Source organism: Corythoichthys intestinalis, chromosome 14 (genome assembly GCF_030265065.1).
Source record: "Corythoichthys intestinalis isolate RoL2023-P3 chromosome 14, ASM3026506v1, whole genome shotgun sequence".
NCBI classification, from domain to species: domain Eukaryota; kingdom Metazoa; phylum Chordata; class Actinopteri; order Syngnathiformes; family Syngnathidae; genus Corythoichthys; species Corythoichthys intestinalis.
The window spans coordinates 1,078,402-1,102,583 of NC_080408.1; the positions used below are offsets into that span (position 1 = coordinate 1,078,402).

The 24,182-nt window shown below is 43.4% G+C and overlaps 1 protein-coding gene across 1 annotated transcript in view; it reads left to right on the top strand.

Moving 5' to 3' along the window:
- Positions 1 to 6,143: 6,143 nt before the first annotated feature.
- Positions 6,144 to 24,182, top strand: part of mfsd8l2 (major facilitator superfamily domain containing 8-like 2) — a 37,313-nt gene continuing 19,274 nt past the window's right edge. The window contains exons 1-6 of the mRNA XM_057858155.1: positions 6,144 to 6,381; positions 7,063 to 7,248; positions 15,096 to 15,158; positions 15,225 to 15,344; positions 19,196 to 19,275; positions 21,629 to 21,875. Coding sequence (XP_057714138.1) covers positions 6,306 to 6,381; positions 7,063 to 7,248; positions 15,096 to 15,158; positions 15,225 to 15,344; positions 19,196 to 19,275; positions 21,629 to 21,875 — 772 coding nt within the window. The 5' untranslated portion in view covers positions 6,144 to 6,305. The remainder of the gene's footprint in view (positions 6,382 to 7,062; positions 7,249 to 15,095; positions 15,159 to 15,224; positions 15,345 to 19,195; positions 19,276 to 21,628; positions 21,876 to 24,182) is intronic.

Sequence of the window (24,182 nt, forward strand, 5' to 3'; positions counted from 1 at the left end):
CAGTGGGACAGTAACATGTTTTTTTATCTTTTTTTTTTCAATTTAAATTATACTGTGGGAAAAAAAGGGAAAACAGGTCTTATATGTATCATTACAATGCTATATGAAGAAATATATCGAACATACAAAAACAAAAGCAACAATAACAACAACAACAACAAAAATAAAAAATAAGAACAGTAAATAAGCTTTGCCTCTACTTCGCGGATTTCGATTATTGTGTGTGTGTGTGTGTGCGTGTGTGTGTGTGTGTGAAGCAGGCTGGGGGGTGGCATTAAGCGCGAAAAACGAGGGATCACTGTAATTCATATTTACTCATAATGTGTGCAAGTATGGATACAATACATGGAACTTTTTGGTGTGTTCAGTATATTTATTCCGTATGAGCATTAGAAAGAGATACATACAGTGGTATGAACAACTATGTGAACCTTTAGGAATTTCTCACATTTCTGCATAAAATCACCATCAAATGTGATCTGATCTTTGTCAAAACCACACAGATGAAAAAACAGTGTCTGCTTCAACTAAAGCCACCCAAACATTTATATAGTTTTCATATTTTAATGAGGATAGTATGCAAACAATGACAGAGAGGGGAAAAAATAAGTAAGTGAACCATCACATTTAATATTTTGTGCCACCCCCCCTTCCTTGGCAGCAATAACTTCAACCAGACACTTTCTGTAGCTGCAGATCAGTCTGGAGGACTAATCTTGGCCCATTCTCTGCATAATAGCTGTAGTTCAGTCAGATACCTGGGATATCTGGCATGAATCACTGTTTTTACGTCATGCCACAGCATCTCAGTGGGGTTCAAGTCTGGACTTCGACTTGGCCACTCCAGAACGTGTACTTTGTTGTTCTGAAACCATTCTGAAGTTGATTTACTTCTATGTTTCGGATCATTGTCTTGTTGCAGCATCCATCCTCTTTTTAGCTTCAACTGTCTGACAGACTTCCTCAGGTTTTCCTGCAAAACTTTTGAATTTATTCTTCCGTTAATGATTGCAAGTTGTTCAGGCCCTGAGGAAGCAAAACAGCCCCAAATCAAGATGCTTCCTCCATCATACTTCACAGTGGGGATGATGTGTTGATGTTGGTCAGCTGTTCCATTTTTCCTCCACACATGAAGTTGTGTGTTACTCCCAAACAATTCAACTTTGGTTTCATCAGTCCACAAAATAACTTCTGTGGAGTGTCCAAGTGTCTTTTTGCGAATATTAAACAAGCAACAAGGTTTTTTTCTGCAGCAGTGGCTTCCTCCATATTGTCCTCATAGGAACACCATTCTTGGCCATAGTTTTAGATACAGTTGATTTGTGCACAGGGTTAGGAGATATTGGACTGTGCCAGTGATTTTTGTAAGTCTTTAGCAGACATGCTAGGGTTCTTTTTTTACCTCTCTGAGTGTTCTGTGCTGAACTCTTGGCGTCATCTTTGGTGGAAGGCCACTCCTTGGGAGAGGAGTAACAGTGCCAAGTCTCTCCATTTGTAGACCACTTCTCTGACTGTTGATTGATGAACATCCAGACATTTCTTACCAGATGTGTGTTTTATAGTGGGCAGGGCAGCTTTAAACCACTCATCAGTGATTGGGCACACACCTGACTTAAATTGTGTAGTAAAATTGCTTTAAACTGTGCTTTAAGTCTCCTTAGGCAAAGAGTTCACTTACTTATTTTTTTCCCCCTTCTGTCATTGTTTGCATACTATCCTCACTAAAATATGAAAACCTATAAATGTTTGGGTGGTTTTAGTTAAAGCAGACACTGTTTTTTCATCTGTGTGATTTTGACAAAGCTCAGACTTTTAGAGATGGTTTGGTATCCTTTCCCAGCTTTATACAAATAAACAATCCTTAATCGCAGGTCTTCACACAGCTCTTTTGACCGAGTCATGATGCACATCAGACAGTGTTTTTCCTCAAAACATTTCTTACTAAGTGCGTTTTATAGTGGGCAGGGCAGCTATAAACGGGCGCTCATATTTTTTTTGCCCAGGTTCTCAGAGGAGGACCTGGAGATGTGACTTGGTCCTCATTGAGCTTGAGAGCCGACTCGCCTGATGCGATAAAATTATGACAAGCTTTACTTAGAGCCAATTACCTTTAATTAATTATATAAACAATTAACGCTTGATTAACATCAACTGGCACAACAAAATTGCCATTACTTTGAGGTGAAATGTAAAGAAATAAACATAAAAGCACTAATTCAAAATAAAGGGGATTCATATGCGGCTCCCACATTAACTCCAAGCCTTTGTAAAAGTGGGATGTCCTCCTCATAAGACCTCATTGAACGTGCATGTTTAGCTCTGTGAAATGCGAGCAAAAACACGTTTGTCAGTGCATGGCGCTCTTCAATAACTTTTTTCCACCACTTGTCCATAGGGCGAGTGGGGTCCTGCCTGACATCGATAGTTTGCTTAATTGCCACATGCTCTCTGTTTTTTTCGTGCTTTTCAAAGTTTGGATGGCTAAAATTCTTTGACCCTACATAAAATGTGCTGCTCTTATTAACGACTTTGGGATTCTCACGGCAAATGTTGCACCACATTTCCGTGCGAGCATCATTTGCTTCTAGCCATGGTACCTCCTGCAGCCACTTTTCAGCAAAAGTCCTTTTTTCCGGTAGCTCCGGTGACGTCTCTGTCGTCTGTCTGTCTTTTGACAGGGGTGGGGGAACACGGAAATAATTACTCAGTGGGGCCTGCCTCTTTGACATTTTGAGAAGTTATTTTCTCGTGTCCGCCGCAAATACAGTTGTCAGCCATCGGTACGCAAAAGCGTATGGAAGCCGTTGAGAGCCAGCGCGTTTGTCTACATTCAGTACGCATGCGCGCATGCGGACCACTTATGTGCACCCCTGGCTATAAACCACTCATCAGTAATCGGGCACACACACCTGACTTATATTGTTTGGTAAAAATGGGTTTCAATTGCTCTTAAAGTCTCTGTAGGCAGAGGGTTCACTTACTTATTTTTCCCCCTTCACTCATTTTTTGCATGCTATCCTCATTAAAATATGAAAACTTATGAATGTTTGAGCGTTTTTAGTTAAGGCTGACACTGTTTTTACATCTATGTGGTTTTGACAAAGATTATTTGATGGTGATTTTATGCAGAAATGTGAGAAATTCAAAAAGGTTCCGATACTTTTTCATACTACTGTATTTCTTTAATTAAAAAGCCGATCCTTTTCAGCCGATTCTGATCCCCTGAAAAATGGCGCGTCCGGCCCGATTTCCGATCACGTGATCGGATCGGAACATATTAATATTTCACTTATTCTAGAAACAATGTGATCTCATTCTCGCTCACTTCAGAAAAGAATGATTTGCCAATTGCCATGCTTTGTGCTTAAAAGGGAATGCCCCTACGAAGGCATTTTAGTATATTGTGCTTTTGATTTTATTTTCAGTGAATTGTATGAGTCAGTAATGTGCACTGTATTTGGGACCACTTCAATTATGTAGTCTGTGGCAGGGTTTCTGTTGTGACTTTTAGTAAGGTATGTGAGCCAAAAACCACAAGAGCACGTGCGAGAGCGTTTCACGAAAGTAAACGGATCTCATTGTCTGACACTGATGCTTGTCCATTCGCTGCCAGCCTACCGTTTCAAACGGATCTACTAGTGATAAAGTCATTTGGTTGCATTGTGTTTTTTTTTTTGTGACCATTGACTCTCCTCCTCATTTCTTCTCCATTGCATTTCTTCTGATTCCCGGACAAAATTGTCACGGTAGCCAGTCGGCAAAGGAGAGAGGCAGTAAAAGAAATTGCCGCAATCTAAGGTGTAATAAGAGCGCCTTTCTAGCTTGAAAAGTTACCACCGTCCTGTTGCTGCGGAAGGGCTTTTCTCCACCGTAAATCACATGGTGAGCATCTCCCTCGAAAGGTGTTTCCCACTTGCTCGAGCGAGAACAGCAGTAGGTGGACGCCAGCGTGAGAGAATTGGATTCACTAGATTGATTTACTCTAATGCGCAGGCAGCAGATTGCAGTCATTCCCAATCAGATATCACTCCATAGCTCGATGATTAATTGACGTCTAATAACTAGTGTTGGAAATGAGTCATTTCGCGATGATACCGAGTCGATACCACAAAGTCTGCCGCTGCTCAATTTTGATTTAAGGCCGGCCGATGGATTTGATATAGTAACAGTATCGGTATCGATACGGCACTAAAATGATGTCATCAGTATCAGGTAGAACAGACTTGATATACAAACAAGTTTGATTGTAATCCCTTTCTTCGTTCTTGAGTTATCTTGAACTCAAACATAGAAATTTGAATTGGTCCTGTGACCTTTGACCTTATTACCACAAAATTAAAAACAAAACAGACTTTAAATAAGGGTTACCAGTAGTATTGATTCTGGAACACAAACATAAATTCAACTGGGACTTTTAACCTCACCCCCCGCCCCCCCCCAAAAAAACCCAAACATACAAACAAACAAGCAAACAACTGAAGTTAAATGAGTGTTGCTAGTAGACAACATTCTCAAGTTCTCTAAAACACACAAAAATTCAAATTGGCCCTGTGACACTTTGACTTCATTAACCCAAATTACAAAACAAAACAGAGCAACACTTGGTATGGTAACTTTTCAGGTTTGGTTAATTTTAGCGACGCCGGTGGACAAAAGCGGTAGTGTTTTTTCTTAAGGAAGACTGTTTCCCATGAGGACCAGGGCACACCCGCCCAGTGTCGTAAAATCATGATGGTCGCCTGCAGATGGATTAAACGACATTTCTGTTTTCAGCAGCAGTGTGAAGGAAGAATAGTAATAAGGTAATGAATCCAGTTGTGGCTAAACAATAGCATTTGACGCTAAACCCCCCAACCCCACCCCACCCAAACTTGTAAGCGCTGAGTTCGAGTTCGTCACGACAGCGAGTGAAAGCCGCGCCAATTTTTATTCTGCATATTCTGGTAGCCTCCCTTTTTTCCCCTCCTCAGACAAAATTTTTTGTCTTTTTTGTTGCTCTGCCATCTTTTCAGAATTCGCGTGAAAGCATTCGCATCGACTTCAATCATTATAAAGAAAGGGGGAGGTGACGTATGCCGTAAAGCAGTCAGCACATTTGTAGTTTTTTTGTGTGGCACCCACCTCAAAGTTAATTTGTGAAAGCAATACAGACCCCCTCAAGATATAGAAGAAGAGTCATTCAGCTAGCCGTCAGTCAATATATTATCACAAATGTTATGAAAATCTTTTATAAAGGGTGAAAAGTTACCAAGTGTTGCTTTAAATGAGTGTCTCTAGTAGATATCGTTCTTGAGTTGTCCTGAAAAAAAAACACTCAAATTCAATTTGGCTCTGTGACCTTTGACCTCATTACCACCCAAATTGAAGAAAAAGGACCTTTTCAGGACTATTAAAATATATTTTTTTCACCGAATCATTAAAAATGTATTATGTAGTGGCAGTACTTAGTTTGTAAATCATAAGGTGCCGGAACGCAAAGTACATATGACAGCACAGGGATGACTAGACGGGCACAGGTCCCGGAACATACGCAGAAAATGGTGCTGAAAACAACACGCAAATGCCCCCTTGCCTTGCTGTAGGACTAGATAATATCCATGGTATAAATGTTATGGCAACAATTCACAATTATTTAGACTATACCCTGGACAACACGAACAATTGCCCACGTAACCACAGGTGGGACTTACAGTACACAGTCAGCAATTAGTTTCTCAACAGGTCTAATTTGTAAAACATGAAAATAAAAAATCCAGCCCCCCCAAATCGCACAGTACCACACCCCTAGTGGGCTGATCTGTTACTTCATGGCCTGGACAAAAACCAAAATTAAGGTTTTTAAGTAGCCTGACCAAAGTCTGTTCTCAATCCCATTGAAACAGCTCAAAATGCCAGTCGGTGCTGAATGAATCTAATTGTCCACGGCGAAAGATCTCACGGAAATAAGCTCCAATTTGACAAGTAGGCAAATACTTTGTTGAAACAGTAGACAAGAAATGAAAAATGTATAAGGCCGACGGCACTTGACATCACCCGGTTGGTAACCCGACGCTTAGCCTTGTCGAACAGACTCCCGCTGTGAATTTCGTCTTGAACATAAATGCCCAATTGAGTAGTGGCGTACACCGGAGAGATTTGATAGGCTGAGCAGCTTTTCTTTTCTTGGACTCATGATCTTCATCAGAACCTTTTGCTTTAATGGGATGTGTGCTGTGTCTTATTATCTGATCAGACCACTTCCTCTGCGCACGCATGCACGCAGGCAGGCAGGCTGAAAGATCCTTGTAAAAAAGAGTCACAGCACCATGGATTATCTCCAAAAGAGGAATCTAACTTTTTTCACCATTGGCCTAATATTCATGTTAAGCGGCATAGAATACGGTAAGTAGATTCTTGACTTGAGTTCAAATTTTCACAATCGGTATTTCTACTTTTACCCGAGGAAAGCGTGTTGCATTCACTGACCTACATTTTTTCAGTTGTTTATTGATTTTTTCTTTTTTAAATCTGGGTTTCTAAAGAATATTTTCTCAATTTTTCTGAGTAAATCATTTTGGGGATTGTTTTCATAAAAAAAAAAAATAATAATAATAATAAATAAAAAATTGAGTAATACCCCCATTTTTTAATTTTTAGTTTTTTTGGTAATTTTAAGAAATCTTTTTCAATTTGGGGGGGTTAAAATATTTGTTGCTATTCTGAGAAGCCACCAAAGGATTTTGAAAAATTAGCTTTTTTTTTAAAAAAAAAAAGACATTTTGAAAATTATTTTATTTTATATTATTTATATTATATATGTTGTTGTTATACATCTTATATTACTATTATTTTTTATTATTCAGATTTTTTATACTATTTATATTTATTTGAAAAAAACTGTGAATTAAATAAACAAATAAACCAAGAAAAACGATTGCAATACGCTTCCGTACGAACTACGCTTACTTGAATGTTTGTACTTTAAAATAACTTGATCAAGGCAGAAAATCAACACGTTGGCTGTGTCCTGTCGTTTGCGTCCAATTTGTTGTCGTGGTGATGATCCTCTTCCGGTGTTTTCAGCTGTCATTCTGCCCACAATATGGCGCTATCTCCAGATCCTGGAGGCGCCGCCGTATTTCTTGGGTCTGGGTCTGTCCGCTTTCAGTCTGAGCGGCCTACTCACCGGACCGCTCTTTGGCTGCTGGTCGGATCGCAGCGGAAGCACCAAGTCCATTATTCTGTTCTCTAATCTTTTCGAGATCGCCGGTAAGTTGCAAAAGGTCACGTGACACACCGCTCTGTTCTGATGCAATATGCAATGCTGCTATGTCCATGTTTCATCTGCTAGCGTTGCACCGATACCAACTTTGGGCTCCCGATTCCAATACATGGCCTGGACTTGCATCGATACTATATGGGCCGCCGTTTGTAAAGGAGCGCATGCTGAAAATTACAACATTTTCTCACATTTAGTGAGTGTGGTGAAAATTCAACTTAATTTAATTCTTAAATCTTAACCTAAATGTTACACACACACACATATATACACACACATATATATATATATACACACACACATCTTTATATATGTATACATATATATACTAGGGCCGTCAAATTATCACGTTAACGGGCGGAAATTACTTTTTAAAAATAATCACCTTAAAATATTTGACGCAATTAACGCACATGCCCCGCTCAAACAGATTAAAATGACAATACAGTGTAATCTCCGCTTGTTACTTGTTTTTTGGTGTTTGGCGCCCTCTGCCGGCGCTTGGGTCCAACTGATTTTATGGGTTAGTACCATGAGTGAGCATGGTGTAATTATTGACATCAACAATGGCGAGCTACTATTTTATTTTTTGATTGAAAATTTTACAAGTTTTAATAAAATGAAAACATTAAGAGGGGTTTTAACATAAAATTTCTATAACTTGTACTAACATTTATCTTTTAAGAAAGTCTTTCTATCCATGGATTGCTTTATGAGAATGTTAATAATGTTAATGCCATCTTCTTGATTTATTGTTACAATAAACAAATACAGTACTTATGTACCATATGTTGAATGTATATATCCGTCTTGTGTCTTATCTTTCCATTCCAACAATAATTTACAGAAAAATATGGCATATTTTAGAGATGTTTGAATTGTGCTTAATTACGATTAATTAATTTTTAAGCTGTAATTAACTCGATTAAAAATTGTAATCATTTGACAACCCTAATATATATATATATATATATATATATCTATATATCAATCTTAAATCCTAAATTAAATATTAAATCTAAATTTTAAATATAAATCTTATATTTAATCTAAATCCTAAATCTAAATGTAAATATATATTAGAAATGTAAATCTTAAATCTAAATCCTAAATCATGAAACTGGTGTTACCAATTCGCCCTTCGTGGCTGGTAATTGGCGGTACTCTCAACTTCGCACCGTAGTGAGAAGTGGACCGGCGAGTCACGTTGGCTCGTTGTCGTCGGTTGTCTTCGGTTCGTCCTATCTCCTCTTCAGGAAGGCGGCGGCGGCATTAACAACACCGAGAGGCGTCGGATGGCGTTTTATGGGCACTTTTATTAACAAAAATAAAACATGGGGGACACGGCACTGGAGTCTACTTAACTGCGCACTTTTTCCACACTCGACTCTCTCTCGCCCTCTCACTCGACCATACTCTCTCTCACTGCTCCATACCGACAACGCCGGTCATAATAAAAGTAACAGCGGCCCCTTGGGGGTGCCGGTAACACTGGTGAAACTAAATGTTTAGCTTATATGCAAACACATTCTGACCTGCTCCAGCTTTTACTTTGTTACTTCCGGTCACCAGTCATGTGAATTCGCACATTAGCTAAATTTTTGTTTCACCTATTTCAAGACTTAGAATTTAGATTCAACATTTAGATTTAAGATTTAGATTTACATATTTAGGATTTACATTTAGGATATACAGTGCTGGCCAAAAGTATTGGCACCCCTGCAATTCTGTCATATAATGCTCAATTTCTCCCAGAAAATGATTGCAATTACAAATGCTTTGGTAGTAATATCTTCATTGATTTTGCTTGCAATTAAAAAACACAAAAGAGAATGAAAAAAAAAAAACATATTACACAAAACTCCAAAAATGGGCCATACAAAAGTATTGGCACCCTTTGAAAAATCATGTGATGCTTCTGTAATTTGTGTAATTAACAGCACCCGTTACATACACACCCGTGGCGCATAAGAGGTGGTGGCAATAACTAAATCACACTTGCAGCCAGTTAAAACGGATTAAAGTTGACTCAACCTCTGTCCTGTGTCCTTGTGTGTACTGTTAAGGTGCGAGAGCAATAGGGGATCCCAGAGTGGACACACAGTGGTAAAAAATGAGCAATCGTTTATTGTAGGTCACAAGGCTGTCTTGGGTGTAGATTGCTGGGAGCGGAGCAGGGGAGCTGACGTGGGAGCTCGGAAGGAGGCAGGCGTGGAAGCTCGGAAGGAGGCAGGCGTAGAATCCGACAAGGGGCGCGCAGAGAACAGGACCTGGGGCAAGAGCAAAGTAGTCGTGAGCCGGGAATCAATGATATCATATAAGGAATGCGAGAAGCAACTGACGGCGAAACCAGACGAGTTGATCGGGCGACGAGGTGGAGCGTCTGCTGGGCTTTTAAAGCTGGCTGATGTTCATTGCTCTCAGCTGTGGCCGCTCCACTCGTCTGACCTGCAATCAGCTAAAAACATGCACACCTGCTGGAGGTGGGCATGTCTCAGAAGGAGGGGGAAGAGGACCTAACAGGACCCCCCCCCCTACGGGCGACACCAGGCGCCCGACGGAGACGCCCAGGATGGGCACGGTGGAAGTCCCGGATGAGCGCCCGCGACAGCACCCACCGGGCAGGGATCCAGGACCGCTCCTCCGGGCCATAGCCCTCCCAGTCAACTAGGTACTGGAGCCCACGGCCACGGCGGCGGACATCCAGAAGCCGCTCCACCCGGAAGGCTGGACCCCCGTCGACCGACAGAGGCGGCGGAGGGGGCGGAACAGGGGGGGCCAAGGGACTAGTGGAGACCGGTTTCACGAGGGAGACATGGAACGTGGGGTGGACCCGGTAATGTGCAGGGAGCCGGAGACGCACTGCGTTGGGGTTTACCACCTTCGTGATCTCAAAGGGCCCAACGAACCGGGGGGTGAGCTTCACAGACCCTGTCTTCAAGGGCAAGGACTTGGAAGAGAGCCACACCTTTTGGCCGACAGTGTAAATCGGTGCGGGCGAGCGGCGACGATCGGACTGGGTACGGGACCTCTCAGAGGCGCGGAGGAGAGCGGCGCGCGCTTGTTCCCAGACTCTGGAGCAACGGTCGATGTGGCCTTGGACAGACGGGACGGCTATCTCACTTTCCTGGGAGGGGAACAACGGGGGTTGGTAACCCAAAGAACACATAAAAGGTGACATACCCGATGAGGCATTCGGCAGGACGTTGTGCGCGTATTCAATCCAGGGCAACTGGTCACTCCAAGTGTTGGGGTGAGCTTGAGTGGTGCACCGGAGGGCCGCCTCGAGTTGCTGGTTTGCACGCTCACACTGGCCATTTGTCTGTGGGTGGTAACCGGAGGAGAGGCTCACTCCCACGCCTAGCGCCGCACAGAAAGCCCTCCAGACCTGAGAAGTAAACTGGGGCCCCCTGTCGGAGACTATATCTGACGGGATGCCGTGCAAACGGAAGACATGGTTAGTAAGCAGGGTTGTAGTTTCCATGGCTGAGGGAAGTTTGCGAAGGGGAATGAAATGAGCGGCTTTGGAGAATCTGTCGACAATAGTGAGAATTACAGTATTACCTTTGGAGGGGGGCAAACCGGTGACGAAATCCAGGGCTATGTGGGACCAGGGTCGGCTTGGGACAGGTAGTGGGCGAAGGAGTCCAGAGCTGGGCTTGGTGGACGTTTTGCTGCGCGCACATACTGTACAGGCTAGGACATAGGATCTAGTATCTTCTGGCATGGATGGCCACCAGAACCGCTGGCGTAGGACAGCCAATGTCCTACGGATGCCGGGGTGGCAGAACAGCCGGGATGAGTGAGCCCACTCCAAGACCTGGGAACGGAGACTCTGGGGCACAAACAGGTTAGACTGGGGACCGGCTCGAGGATCTGGGTGCTCAGCATGGGAATCCTTTACTTTGCGCTCTATCTCCCATTCCACGGAGGCCAGGAAGCGGGTTTGAGGAAGAATCGGCGCGGGTTCTTCCTTAGGTTCAATGGTTTGAAATTGGCGTGACAAGGCGTCGGGTTTTGTGTTTTTGGAGCCTGGGATGTAAGAGAGCACAAAGTCAAAACGGCAGAAAAACAAAGCCCACCTGGCCTGTCGTGGATTTAGTCTCCTAGCCGCCTTGAGGTACTCCAGGTTCTTATGGTCAGTGAGTACGAGGAATGGCTCTGGTGTGCCTTCCAGGTGGTGACGCCATTCTTCCAGAGCCAGTTTTACTGCTAGGAGCTCCCTGTCCCCAATACTGTAATTGCGTTCAGCGGGTGAGAGCCTGCGGGAGAAAAAGGCACATGGGTGGATTTTGCTATCGGCGGGCTGGCGTTGGGAGAGCACTGCGCCCACCCCCGACTCTGAGGCATCAACCTCCACAATGAACTGGAGTGACGGGTCGGGGTGGACCAGCACGGGGTCTGAGGTGAAACGACTCTTGAGGTCACTAAAAGCGGCGTCTGCAGCGTCGGACCAGAGGAACGGTTTGGCGGTGGAAGTGAGGGCCGTGAGGGGAGCTGCAATCCGGCTGTAATTGCGAATGAATCTCCTATAGAAGTTTGCAAAACCGAGAAAGCGTTGTAGTTGCTTCCTGTCAGAGGGGCGAGGCCAGTCCAGAACAGCAGTCACTTTTGCCGGGTCCATTCGTAGCTTCCCATGCCCCACAATGTAGCCAAGGAAGGCAGTTTCGGGAACACTGAACTCGCATTTCTCGGCTTTTACGTACAGCCGGTTCTCTAGCAGTCTCTGGAGTACTTGACGGACATGGTCCTCATGTTCTGATGGGGTGCCAGAGAACACCAGAATGTCATCCAAATACACCACGACGAACTTGTTAATCATATCACTCAGGACGTCATTCACCAAGTTTTGGAAGACTGCAGGGGCGTTAGTGAGCCCGAATGGCATAACAAGATATTCATAATGGCCCATGGGCGTGTTAAAGGCAGTCTTCCATTCATCGCCTTCCTTAATACGGACGAGGTGGTAGGCGTTACGTAGGTCGAGCTTCGTAAAGATGGTAGCCCCGTGCAGGGGGGTGAAAGTGGAATCAATAAGAGGAAGAGGGTATTTGTTTTTAATTGTGATTTCATTCAGCCCCCGGTAGTCGATGGTGGGTCTGAGGCCGCCATCTTTTTTATTCACAAAAAAGAACCCTGCCCCGACAGGGGAGGAGGAAGGGCGAATAATACCTGTGGCCAGGGACTCCGTGATGTATGACTTCATGGCCTCCCTTTCTGGTAGAGAGATGTTGTAAAGTCGTCCCTTGGGGAGGGTCGCACCAGGCAGGAGAGAGATGGCACAGTCGTACGGACGGTGAGGAGGGAGTGACACCGCATGGTCCTTACTAAAAACCAGTCCAAGGTCATGGTAGCCTTCTGGCACTGCGGAGAGGTCAGGTTGCGTCGGTTCCTGGACCGAACAGGTAGGCACTAAGGCAGATTTAAGACAGTGTGAGTGACAATAGTTACTCCATGCAGTTAACTTAGGGTGGGTCCAGTCTATGGCGGGGTTATGAGTTCTTAGCCAAGGCAGACCAAGAACCAGAGGTGTGCGGGGACTACGGAAAACAAAAAAGGAGCTCACCTCTCGATGGTTGCCAGATAAGAGGACATCAACGGCTTCGGTCTGTCTGCTCACGCTGAACAGGGGCTGTCCGTCCAGCGCAGTAGTCTTTAAAGGGGCAGGAAGCGGGTGTGTACGCAACCCCAACTGGCTCACCAAGGTTTGATCAATGAAGTTTTCGTCGGAACCACAATCTACAAGGGCGGTGACCGTGCGGGATTGGCCCCTCCAGGACAGCGTGGCGGTGAGCTGGAGCCGGCGTGAGGAACTGTGGGACATGTGGCTCACCAGTCGTCCCTCCTCTAATGGTGAGCCTAGCAGTTTCCCGGACGCACCGGGCAGCTGCGAATAAAATGCCCCCCTTGCCCACAGTAAATACACAACTGAGCGCTGTACCTGCGAGTGCGTTCCTCCTGGGATAACCTGGCGCGGCCCAACTGCATTGGTTCAGATTTGTCAGCAGGGGGCAGTGTCGCCTGAGCCGCATCAGTGGCCTGAACAGGGAACGAAGACGGGCGTGGAAGGGCAGCTAGGCGCAGGCCGGGGGGGTTCGGCGGTTCCCGGCGTTGTCTTCTTCGCTCCCGCAAGCGATTGTCAATTTGGATCGCCAATTTAATAAGGTCGTCCAAAGACCCAGGCTCATCCCGCGTGGCCAATTCGTCTTTGAGGGACTCAGTTAAGCCGCGGGTGAAGATCTCCTGTAGCGCCGCATCGTTAAAACGGCTCTCAGCGGCCAACGTGCGGAATTCCACCGAGAATTCTGCGACGCTCCGTGACCCCTGGTGAATGGCCATCATCCGCTTGGCAGCCTCTTTACCACGAATAGGATGGTCGAAGATCTTTCGCATTTCATCGGTGAAGTGGGCGTATGAACTACACACCGCGGACCCCTGCTCCCATATAGAGGAAGCCCAATCGAGAGCCGCTCCGCGTAGGCATCCGATCAAATAAGCAATCTTTGTTCGGTCCCCTTGGTACATGGATGGCTGCTGTTCGAAGACGAGGCTGCACTGGACTAAAAAAGCACGACATGTACCAAGGTTGCCATCGTAAGGAGACGGAGCCGGGACGTGGGGTTCCCGCGCCGCAGCTGTTGACGCCAGGTTAGTTACGGGAACATGACTCGGCGAAGCGGCGGTGTGGCGGAGGGGAGGCGGGGCTGTGCGTGCATGAGGCAGCGGCGTGAGTTGTGCCTGGATGGCTTGAAGTGACTCAGAAATGTCCGTTACCTTACTGAATAGATATTCGATTGCTTGGTGGTGGTCAAGGAGTGACGTGGGCGAGCTGGCTGTGTTGTCCGTGGGATCCATGATGGCCCGATCAAACTGTTAAGGTGCGAGAGCAATAGGGGATCCCAGAGTGGACACACAGTGGTAAAAAATGAGCAATCGTTTATTGTAGGTCACAAGGCTGTCTTGGGTGTAGATTGCTGGGAGCGGAGCAGGGGAGCTGACGTGGGAGCTCGGAAGGAGGCAGGCGTGGAAGCTCGGAAGGAGGCAGGCGTAGAATCCGACAAGGGGCGCGCAGAGAACAGGACCTGGGGCAAGAGCAAAGTAGTCGTGAGCCGGGAATCAATGATATCATATAAGGAATGCGAGAAGCAACTGACGGCGAAACCAGACGAGTTGATCGGGCGACGAGGTGGAGCGTCTGCTGGGCTTTTAAAGCTGGCTGATGTTCATTGCTCTCAGCTGTGGCCGCTCCACTCGTCTGACCTGCAATCAGCTAAAAACATGCACACCTGCTGGAGGTGGGCATGTCTCAGAAGGAGGGGGAAGAGGACCTAACAGTGTACCACATTGAACATGGAGAAAAGAAAGAAGAACAAAGAACTCGGCTCGTTTTCGCTGAAATACAATCAAGCGGCTTATCAATTTGATTGTGGTCTAATGTCTTCAAGTGACGACTTACTTGATTTGGCTTCCTGCTGTCCGCTGCAAACATTTTTAGACACAGTAAAGAGACTGGTCTTTCCTCGTCTCCCGCTGTATTATAAGTCAAAGCCAAACGCTACATACGCTTGGTCATATTTCCCCGTCTTTGCTCTTCATAGCTCCATTGCTCTTTGCTGTGTGCTGTTGTTTGGTTAAAAATACTGCGCAAACTCTTAAAATGAGAGCACCACTGCCACATACTGAGTGGATGTGCAATTACACTTTATTCTCGTACGGCAAACGATATGTTCCCTGAGGTCACATGCGCCACCTTTGGAGGGGAGGGGGGTGCGCACCACTGTTTGAGAAGTACTGGTTCCTTTTATAATGTACATTGTTGTTTTTGTCATTTCTTCAGGTAACTTCATGTATTTTGTGGGCTATTCCAAGTGGCTTTTAGTAGGCAGTCGTCTTGTCACAGGTTTGACACACACACACACACGCTTATTGGCTGTTTTATAACGTAAGGCTGTGGCGGTCCTCTCAGGTGTCGGCGCGGGAGCGGGATCATCCATCTTCGGTTTCCTGACTCAAAGCACCCGGCCGGAGGAACGGGCCGGTGTTTTTGCGGCTGTTATGGCCTGTCGACAAGCTGGCCTACTTGTGGGTGAGTCAGCCGCCACGTACCTGTTTAGTCTGCTGGGCCTTTATTCTCATTTCTTTGCCTGTATTTTCACTAACTTTTATTGCCGCCACTCGGGTTGTTGCTTTTCTTGTGGATGCTAACTTTGAAGCCCCACACCTCTGTCAATTGTGAAGCCTTCATCTGGAAACTCAGTAGCTACGTAGCACGGGACCTTTTTTTGTTTGTTTGTTTTTTTTAAGCTGCATAACCAGTACCTTATCGTACCACACACTATCTTATTTTTAACTTTATAAACTTGACATGTTTTGTCCACACTAAACGCAAAGTTGTTCAGCTTGACAGACAGCAAACAAGGCAATTGTGCTTTTTGAAACTTTTTCCTTCCTTCACTTTTGACAATTTGTAAAGCTACAGCACACATATGTACGCTTAGGGTTAAAACCACACGCATTTTAACAATAAAATACCTGACACAAAACAATCGGTGTTCAAACGTCCAATGAAAATGTAAATTTAGTAGATTAAATTAGCCTAATTTGCCTCGCAAAAGTCCGCTAGCTTAAATACTACGAATGCTAATGTAGTTACAATTTTCATAGCAAATTGCTCACAAGTAACTCCACAAACTGTTGCTCTAAACAATTACCAATGCATCCACAAACATATATTAGCTGAAACAACTTACAGCCTTATGTGAGCCAAATGTGGGCAGTTGTCCTACAGTGTATCACAAAAGTGAGTACACCCCTCACATTTTTGCAGATATTTAAGTATATCTTTTCATGGGACAACACTGACAAAATTACACTTTGACACAATTAAAAGTAGTCTGTGTACAGCTTATATAATACAGTTCATTTATTTTCCCCTCAAAATATAGCCATTAATATTAGGGCTGTCAAACAATTAAAAATTATAATCGAGTTAATCACGGCTTAAAAATTAATTAATCGTAGTTAATCGCAATTCAAACCATCTCTAAAATATGCCATTATTTTTCTGTAAATTATTGTTGGAATGGAAAGATAAGACACATATATACATTCAACATACGGTACATAAGTACTGTATTTGTTTATCATAACAATAAATCAACAAAATGGCATTAACATTATTAACATTCTGTTAACGCGATCCGTGGATAGAAATACTTGTAGTTCTTAAAGGATAAATGTTAGTACAAGTTATAGAAATCTTATATTAAAACCCCTCTTAATGATTTCGTTTTAATAAAATTTGTAAACTTTTCAATCAAAAAAATAAACTAGTAGCTCGCCATTGTTGATGTCAATAATTACACAATGCTCATTGTGCTTAAACCCATAAATTCAGTTGCACCAAAGCGCCAGCAGAGGGAGACAAAAAACACAAGTAACAAGTGGACATTGTACTGTGCTGTCATTTTAATCTGTTTGAGCGGGGCATGTGCGTTAATTGCGTCAAATATTTTAACGTGATTAATTTAAAAAAAATTAATCACCGCCGTTAATGCGATAATTTTGACAGCCCTAATTAATAAAATTAAAAAAAAAAAAATAAAAAAATATCTAAACCCCCAACAAAAGTGAGTACAGCCCCTAGAAACTACAACCCTAAATGTCCAAATTGAGTACTGAGTACAATCATAGTTCGCAATATTTCTGTAAAATAAATATTTACTGCACATTCTTTTGATTTTAAGATTCTACAGTTGTCTATTTTCATATATGTTTATTTCTTTTATTTCATTTTTACTTGCCACTGAGGTTAAGAGAGTCACGCAATTTCAACTCAATGTCTGTCCTTGCACATGTGGTAGAATTGACAATAAAGCAAACTTTGAACTTTGATATCTATAAAGAATTTGAGGATTTAAGCATTTATTCACAAGAATTTTCACCGGAAAAGCTCTGTTTACATCAGGCAGCCGCTTGCTACATTCACTAACAGGCTAGCATTGTACTTTGACATATTTACGTGAAATAAATGCTTACTGCTCTTTTTTTTTTGCTTTTAACCAAGAATCGAGACTGTTTTATGTCCATGTCTACAAAGAATTCGGGGATTCAAGCATTTATTTACAAGAATTTTCACCAGAAAAGCTCTGTTTACATTAGGCGGCCTTTAGCTACATTTACTACCAGACTTGCATTGTACTTCGACATATTTACGTAAAATAAATGCTAACTGCACTTTTTTTTTTTTTGCTATTAACCAAGAATCGAGACTATTTTACGTCCATATCTATATAGAATTCAGGCATTTAAGCATTTATTCGCTGGAATTTTCAACGGAAAAAGCTTTTTGTCTGTGATTACACTCGGTCAGCTGTGACGGCCTCGCCACCAATGCAGGCCCCCTATTTATCGGCCCCGCGTCCCATGTCCCGTCAATACATAATGAAGTCTATGGTTACCGGTTATATTTTGGTGGAAATATCCCAGCACATAGTGAGGACAACTCCGGCTTATAGTAGGGTGCCCATATTTTGATTTCCAAAAAAGAGGACACTCAGCCCGGCCTCAAGATACTTGAATTTTACTCGAAGTTCACTCAAAGATGCCTATATCACTTTAATATATTTAAAATGTGCCCCCTCACTCCGGATGGAAAAATGCAGTTTGAAAAAAAAAAAAAAGACTTAAAAAATATATACGTATAAAATATAATGCAGACCCATAAAAATGTAGTCCAGTCAATACACATACACACAGTAGGCTATGTGCCAACAAAACATTTTTATAAATTACTATCACGACAATTGTCCTTGGCAAATTGTTATTCCCATTCAATTGATGTTTTCATTCAGTGTTCTAGATTGCACACAAACAAAAACTGAAATAAACTGACAAACTATTCAACCAGCATGTTTCCAAACGTAGCAGTTCAAAACTACGTTTCCCATAATGCCTAGCGCGGTTTAGCTTACTGATAGCGAGCTGAGGCAAAAATCAAACTTTGCTAGAAAAGTTTACAATCATCGGCAGCGCAGCAACACCAAACGGGATTTTACAGTCAAAGCTCCGACAGGAGTCAACACTTGCCATTATATACGTATTTATCATAAAAAACTTCAGGCGTTGTGGCCAAATCGTCAACCCAGTAGATGGCGGTAATGCCTCATGATAGGGGTAAAGTGCCAACAAAAACAAGAAGAACTACTCCTTCCCTCCCTTCTAGTAGGAGCCATGTCCACTGCTGCCACCCAGTGGCCGGAGGGATTCTCTTCAAATTGGTCCCGTGAAAAATCATAAAAACCGGACATTTTTATGAATTTATAAAACCCGCCCGGACCACGAGGATACTACGTGAAAGTAGGACTTGTCCGGGCAAAAGAGGACGTTTGGTCACCCTAGCTTATAGTCCAGTACGTCTTATCTATGAACAAATGCCGTTTTTGTGTCAAATTTGGCGGGTGGCGGCTTATATTCACGTGCGCCTTAATGTCTGAAAATTACGGTACTCATACTTCAAATATACTCTACTTGTTTTCTTAAACTCTGATTTAAATGCTATGTATTTTATATTCGGTGTGTTAGAGTAATACAAACAGTCAAACAGTAAAAATGGGAAAGGATACTATTCCCTTTACTGCGAATGAACGTTCGTTCATCCGCTGCCACCCTGCCACTTGAAACGGATTGGACGTCCAGTGTTGACAAAGAGTAGATGGAAAAGAAGATGCATTTTAAAACTGAGGACGTTGCCATGCAACTGCTGGGTCAGCGGTCAGCGCTTGTGATGTTTTTGCCACTCTGACAAAAGCAAAGCGGCAGGCATCCTTTCTTTCGCTCCCTTCTGTCCACGCGCGTGAGGAAGTATCATCCGCAGAAGGTGTTGCTGTTGTGTTATTCCGTCTCATCTTGAAAGAACTTCCTCCCGTCTCTCTCCAGGGCCGGCGTTCAACCTGTTTCTGCGGCTGTGTAATTTCAAACTCGGAGCCTTTGTTGTCAACAAGTTTACATCTCCCGGGGTAAGCCCGACAGCACCCTCGCTCGTCGCTAACGCCTCATCAACAGCTGCGCTCCTGTGCATTTTTAATAAAAACGGAAGGCTGTCGACAACCCGCGCTGATGGACATTTTGTTTTCCACTTGAAGGAAAAAAACAGTCAAGGGGGAGTACAGGTTTTTTTTTGCATATACATGAGCTCAACGCTCAAGTCATGGAGTGCATTGCTCAAGGGTAGCTCACGAGCAGTCCCCATTTCCATAATTCAATTTCTTCTTTTTGTTCTCCCCAAATCTTGTTTACCTCATTTTGCCCGCTACCTACACAGGCCAAATACAGTGGTATGAAAAAGTATCAGAACCTTTTGGAATTTCTCACATTTCTGCATAAAATCACCATCAAACGTGATGTGATCTTTGTCAAAATCACACAGATGAAAAAACAGTGTCTGCTTTAACTAAAACCGCCCCAAAAAATTATAGGTTTTCATATTTTAATGGGGATAGCGTGCAAACAATGACTGAAGGGGAAAAATAAGTAAGTGAACCCCTCTGCCTAATGGGTGCTGCCTAATTTTCCATGATGCGGGTCTGCCAATTCTACTCATGCACAAAGACGAGGGTCCGCCATCTCTAGTCATGCACAACGCACAAAGTTAAAACACCGGTAATAGTGCAAACGAGCGTCTTCCTCGACGCATATATTCCACGTGTCTCACTCCCACATTCCATGCTCGAGCACCCCTGGCGGCCATCAGAAAAATACACAAATTGGCCGCATCATTGCACACGCCACAGGACCCATAATGAGGGGAAAAAGTAGCGGCTTGTAGTCCGGAAATTACAGTATCTTGATGAGAAGCATTGTCCAATTTGTATAAGAGCTGTCTGAAGACCTGCGATCAAGGATTGTTGATTTGTATAAAGTTGGGAAAGGATACAAAACCATCTCTAAAAGTCTGGATGTTCATCAATCGACAGTCAGAAAAGTTGTCTACAAATGGAGAGAGTTCGGCACTGTTGCTTCTCTCCCAAGGAGTGGCCGTCCACCGAGGTTCAGCGCAGAATACTCAGAGAGGTAAAAAAGAACCGTATAGTGTCTGCTAAAGAGTTACAGAAATCACTAGCACAGTCCAATATCTCTGTGCACACATCATCTATATGTAAAACTATGTCCAAGAATGGTGTTCATGGGAGGACTCCATGGAGGAAGCCACTGCTATCTAAAAAAACATTATTGCTCATTTAATGTTCGCAAAAAGGCACTTGGACACTAAACAGAAGTTTTGGCAAGATATTTTGTGGACTGATGAAACCAAAGTTGATTTGTTTGGGAGTAACACACAACGTCATGTGTTGAGGAAAAATGGAACAGCTCACCAACGTCGACACCTCATCCCCAATGTGAAGTGTGGTGGAGGGAGCATCATGATTTGGGGCTGTTTTGCTACCTCAGGACCTGGATAACTTGCAATAATTAATGGAAGAAGGAATTTAAAAGTTTTGCAGGATGTTTTGCAGGAAAGCCTGAGGCTGTCTGTCAGACAGATAAAGCTAAAAAGAGGATGGATACTGCAACAAGACAATGATCCCAAACACAGACGTAAATCAACTTCAGAATGGTTTCAGAAGAACAAAATAGTTGTTCTGGAGTGGCCAAGTCCATGTCCAGACTTGAACCCCATTGAGATGCTGTGGCATGACCTAAAGACAGTGATTTATCCCAGGAATCTGACTGAACTACAGCAGTTTTGTAGAGACGACTGGGCCAAGATTAGTCCTGATCGATGTGCCTGACTAATCTGCAGATACAGGAAGCGTCTCGTTGAGGTTATTGCTGCAAAAAGAGGGGGGAGGGGCACAAAATATTAAATGTGATGGTTCACTTACTTACTTTCCCCCTTCTGTCATTGTTTGTATACCATCCTCATTAAAATATGAAAACCTTTAAATGTTTGGGTGGTTTTCATTAAAGCAGACCCTGTTTTTTCACCTGTGTGATTTTGACAAAGATCAGACCACATTTGATGGAGTTTTCAGGCAGAAATGTGAGAAATTCTCAAAAGGTTCGGATACTTTTTCGTTCCATTGTAAGTGAGTTATGTCATATTCTCTGTTGCCACTGGAGGGCAGTGTATCCACCCAAATTAATAAAGATAAATGCTAATACTTTCAAAACAATTACAACACTACTTTAAATGAATACTCAAAGCAGCAAAATTTGATTGGATTTTTTTTCTTTTCTAATCGAGTTACTCGAGTAATCGATTCATCGTTGCAGCACTAATTTAGACAAGGGAAAGCGTCACTCAACTGTATAAATCAATGTGCTAAGATAAGCCAAATAATGACATTTATCTCCTCTACTTCCCGTCAGATCTTCATGTGCTTGTTGTGGTCGCTGCTCCAGTTTGTGGTCATGGCTATGTACTGGGACTTACCTCCCATCGACGCCGCGGAAGGGGCCGTCGCCATGACGGAGCTGAAAGCCGAGGCAGACGAGGACGAGGAAGACGAACCGCTGATCGGGTCGGAAGGAAACCGGGCAAACGCCTACAAAGCCCTCGACTCGGACGCCTCCTCCGTTGGATCTGAAGCGTTCGATAACTACAGCGTCAGTCGGGGTGAGCCCGTTCAAACGACCGTGGCGTTTGTTTGGGTACTTGCCGAATTTGTGCATCCCGCTCGCTCAAAGACAAGGGTTTAAAATGAAGGATATACAGCGGTACCTTTTCTAGTAGGCATCGTCTAACTGTTTACATTACTCTAACACACCCAATATAAAATAGAACTTATGCCATAGTTTAAGGAAACCAAACAGAATATAGGGAATAAGAGATAAACAAGGCCTTCTTATCACGGAGGCCCAACATGTGCGTCATGCAACTGACACACCAACTCTCGCAATCAGTTCTCCCAGACAGTCCAGAACCAATGGCGGGACACCCTGTCCCGACACAAGGAAAACCAACGCCCAATATCCAACTGATAACATGACTGACAAGACTCCAAGAGCCCCTTTGACGCTGAGGTAGCAAAATCCACAACCCTCGTTGCCCTGATCACAGTAACTCCCGAATCCTCCTGTCCAATCCACAAACAGACAATAATCCCAAACACACCTTTCTTCCTGCCCGACCCGCAAGACACTGAATGTTTAACTAATCGTCATTTTTCTCGGGAACCTTTTGTTGACGTGTGATAGGGGGACCTGACTCCCCGCCTGAGTGTTTCTGTTTTGCCTTGCCGTTTTGATCTCTGTCGACCTGAATAAATTGTCAACTTGTTTTCAGTGAGCCCGCTTTAAACCTTTCAAAATGGAGTCAGTACTAACGGTTAAGACTAAGGTGAACACGCGGAGTTCGGCCTTCTGGGCGGATTGCTGGGGTCCCTCCGGCCCGGCTTGTTGGATCTGCGCCAGTGTGGGTAGAAGGTCAGATTCTTTCAAAAGTCAAATATTCCAGTTGGATCCGGTCAGATATTTGCAATATTGTTGTTTTCGTTAAAGACGCGATCACGAAAATCTTTTGTTGACTGACCATTATTTCGTGACGATGACGTGACGCGCTCACCCTAAACAACATGGGTTATCAGAGGCAGAGACCAACTTCAAATTGTCTCGTAAATCTGATGGAATTATAGCAAAGGTTTTGAGGTAAAAAAAAGTGAAAGGGACTGTGAATGCTCTGCCTTTCCTTGTCTTAATGGATTGGGAGTCGAGTGCCGTCAATGGCAGCCATTGAGTTAACCAAGACACTATTATGGTGGAATATTTTGGTAGCAACTTGTTGGTTCCTTTGTTTTTTTGTTTTTTTTAAACATTGACACGTTTTTTAAAACGATATCTCGATTCTTGGCATGAGCATATTGATAACCCTTTTGGATGCAAAGTAGGCCTGAACGATATTGGCAAAAACTATTGCTGCGATTTTTTGGGGGTTTGCGATATTAAAAACAAAAATTTTCACTAGATGAGTTGAATAGCTGTTATGAAAGACTTTGGATGACTCACAATGACCACAGTGTACAGTGATCCCTCGTTTTTCGCGGTTAATGGGGACCAGAACCCGCCGCGATAAGTGAAAAACAGCGAAGTTGCACACCCCGCCCCCCAATTTTTTTTTGTGTGTGTGTGTGTGCTCAATGTATTTATTCAGATTTAGCATTGGAAAGAGATACATATAAGGCATTTTTTCCCCCCAGTTTTTCCCCAAAGTTTGATTTTAAAAATTTTATATATATATATATATGTATATTAATAAACGGTTTTAAGCACTTCAAATGTAATAATTATGATCAGTTTTAAACATAACTGTCCAACCAAATCATTTTTGAACAAGAATAAAGTACTGTAGTAGAAAAATGCTTGGCTTTATTAAATACTTCTGTTTATCTACCTTAGCTGTGACTCTTGGTGGACATGTAGAAATTACAAACTCCTCATGATCACTTCTAGCATTTAATTTATATGTCTCAAACGTCTCAACACACACACACACATTCATTCCAAAGCGGCTTCCTTGCATAAACTGTTACAACAAGTTAAACGATGATTGACAGCTGCTGCGCTGCGATGTGCGCTTCTATGGCAAGATCAAAGATACCAGCATCGTTAACTTAAATAAGCAAGTGTTGCAGTGACTGTGAGGTTCAAAGAGCTGGGAGAGGGAGGGTGTGAGGCTGTGTGCAGAGCAGAAAGCAGGGCGTATGTGGATTAAAAATAAAAAAAAAACTATCGCACGTCCTTGCGATGGGACTATCGCGCACGCACACATCGTGATGGCGATGATTAAACGATATATCGTTCAGGCTTAATGCAAAGTATCACGATGTGTGATTATGTGTGAAATTATTAACACGTAATTATATCATTTCACATGTTATTTTGGTGTTTTGGAGTGACACTGATGGTTTGGTAAACTTGTTAGCAT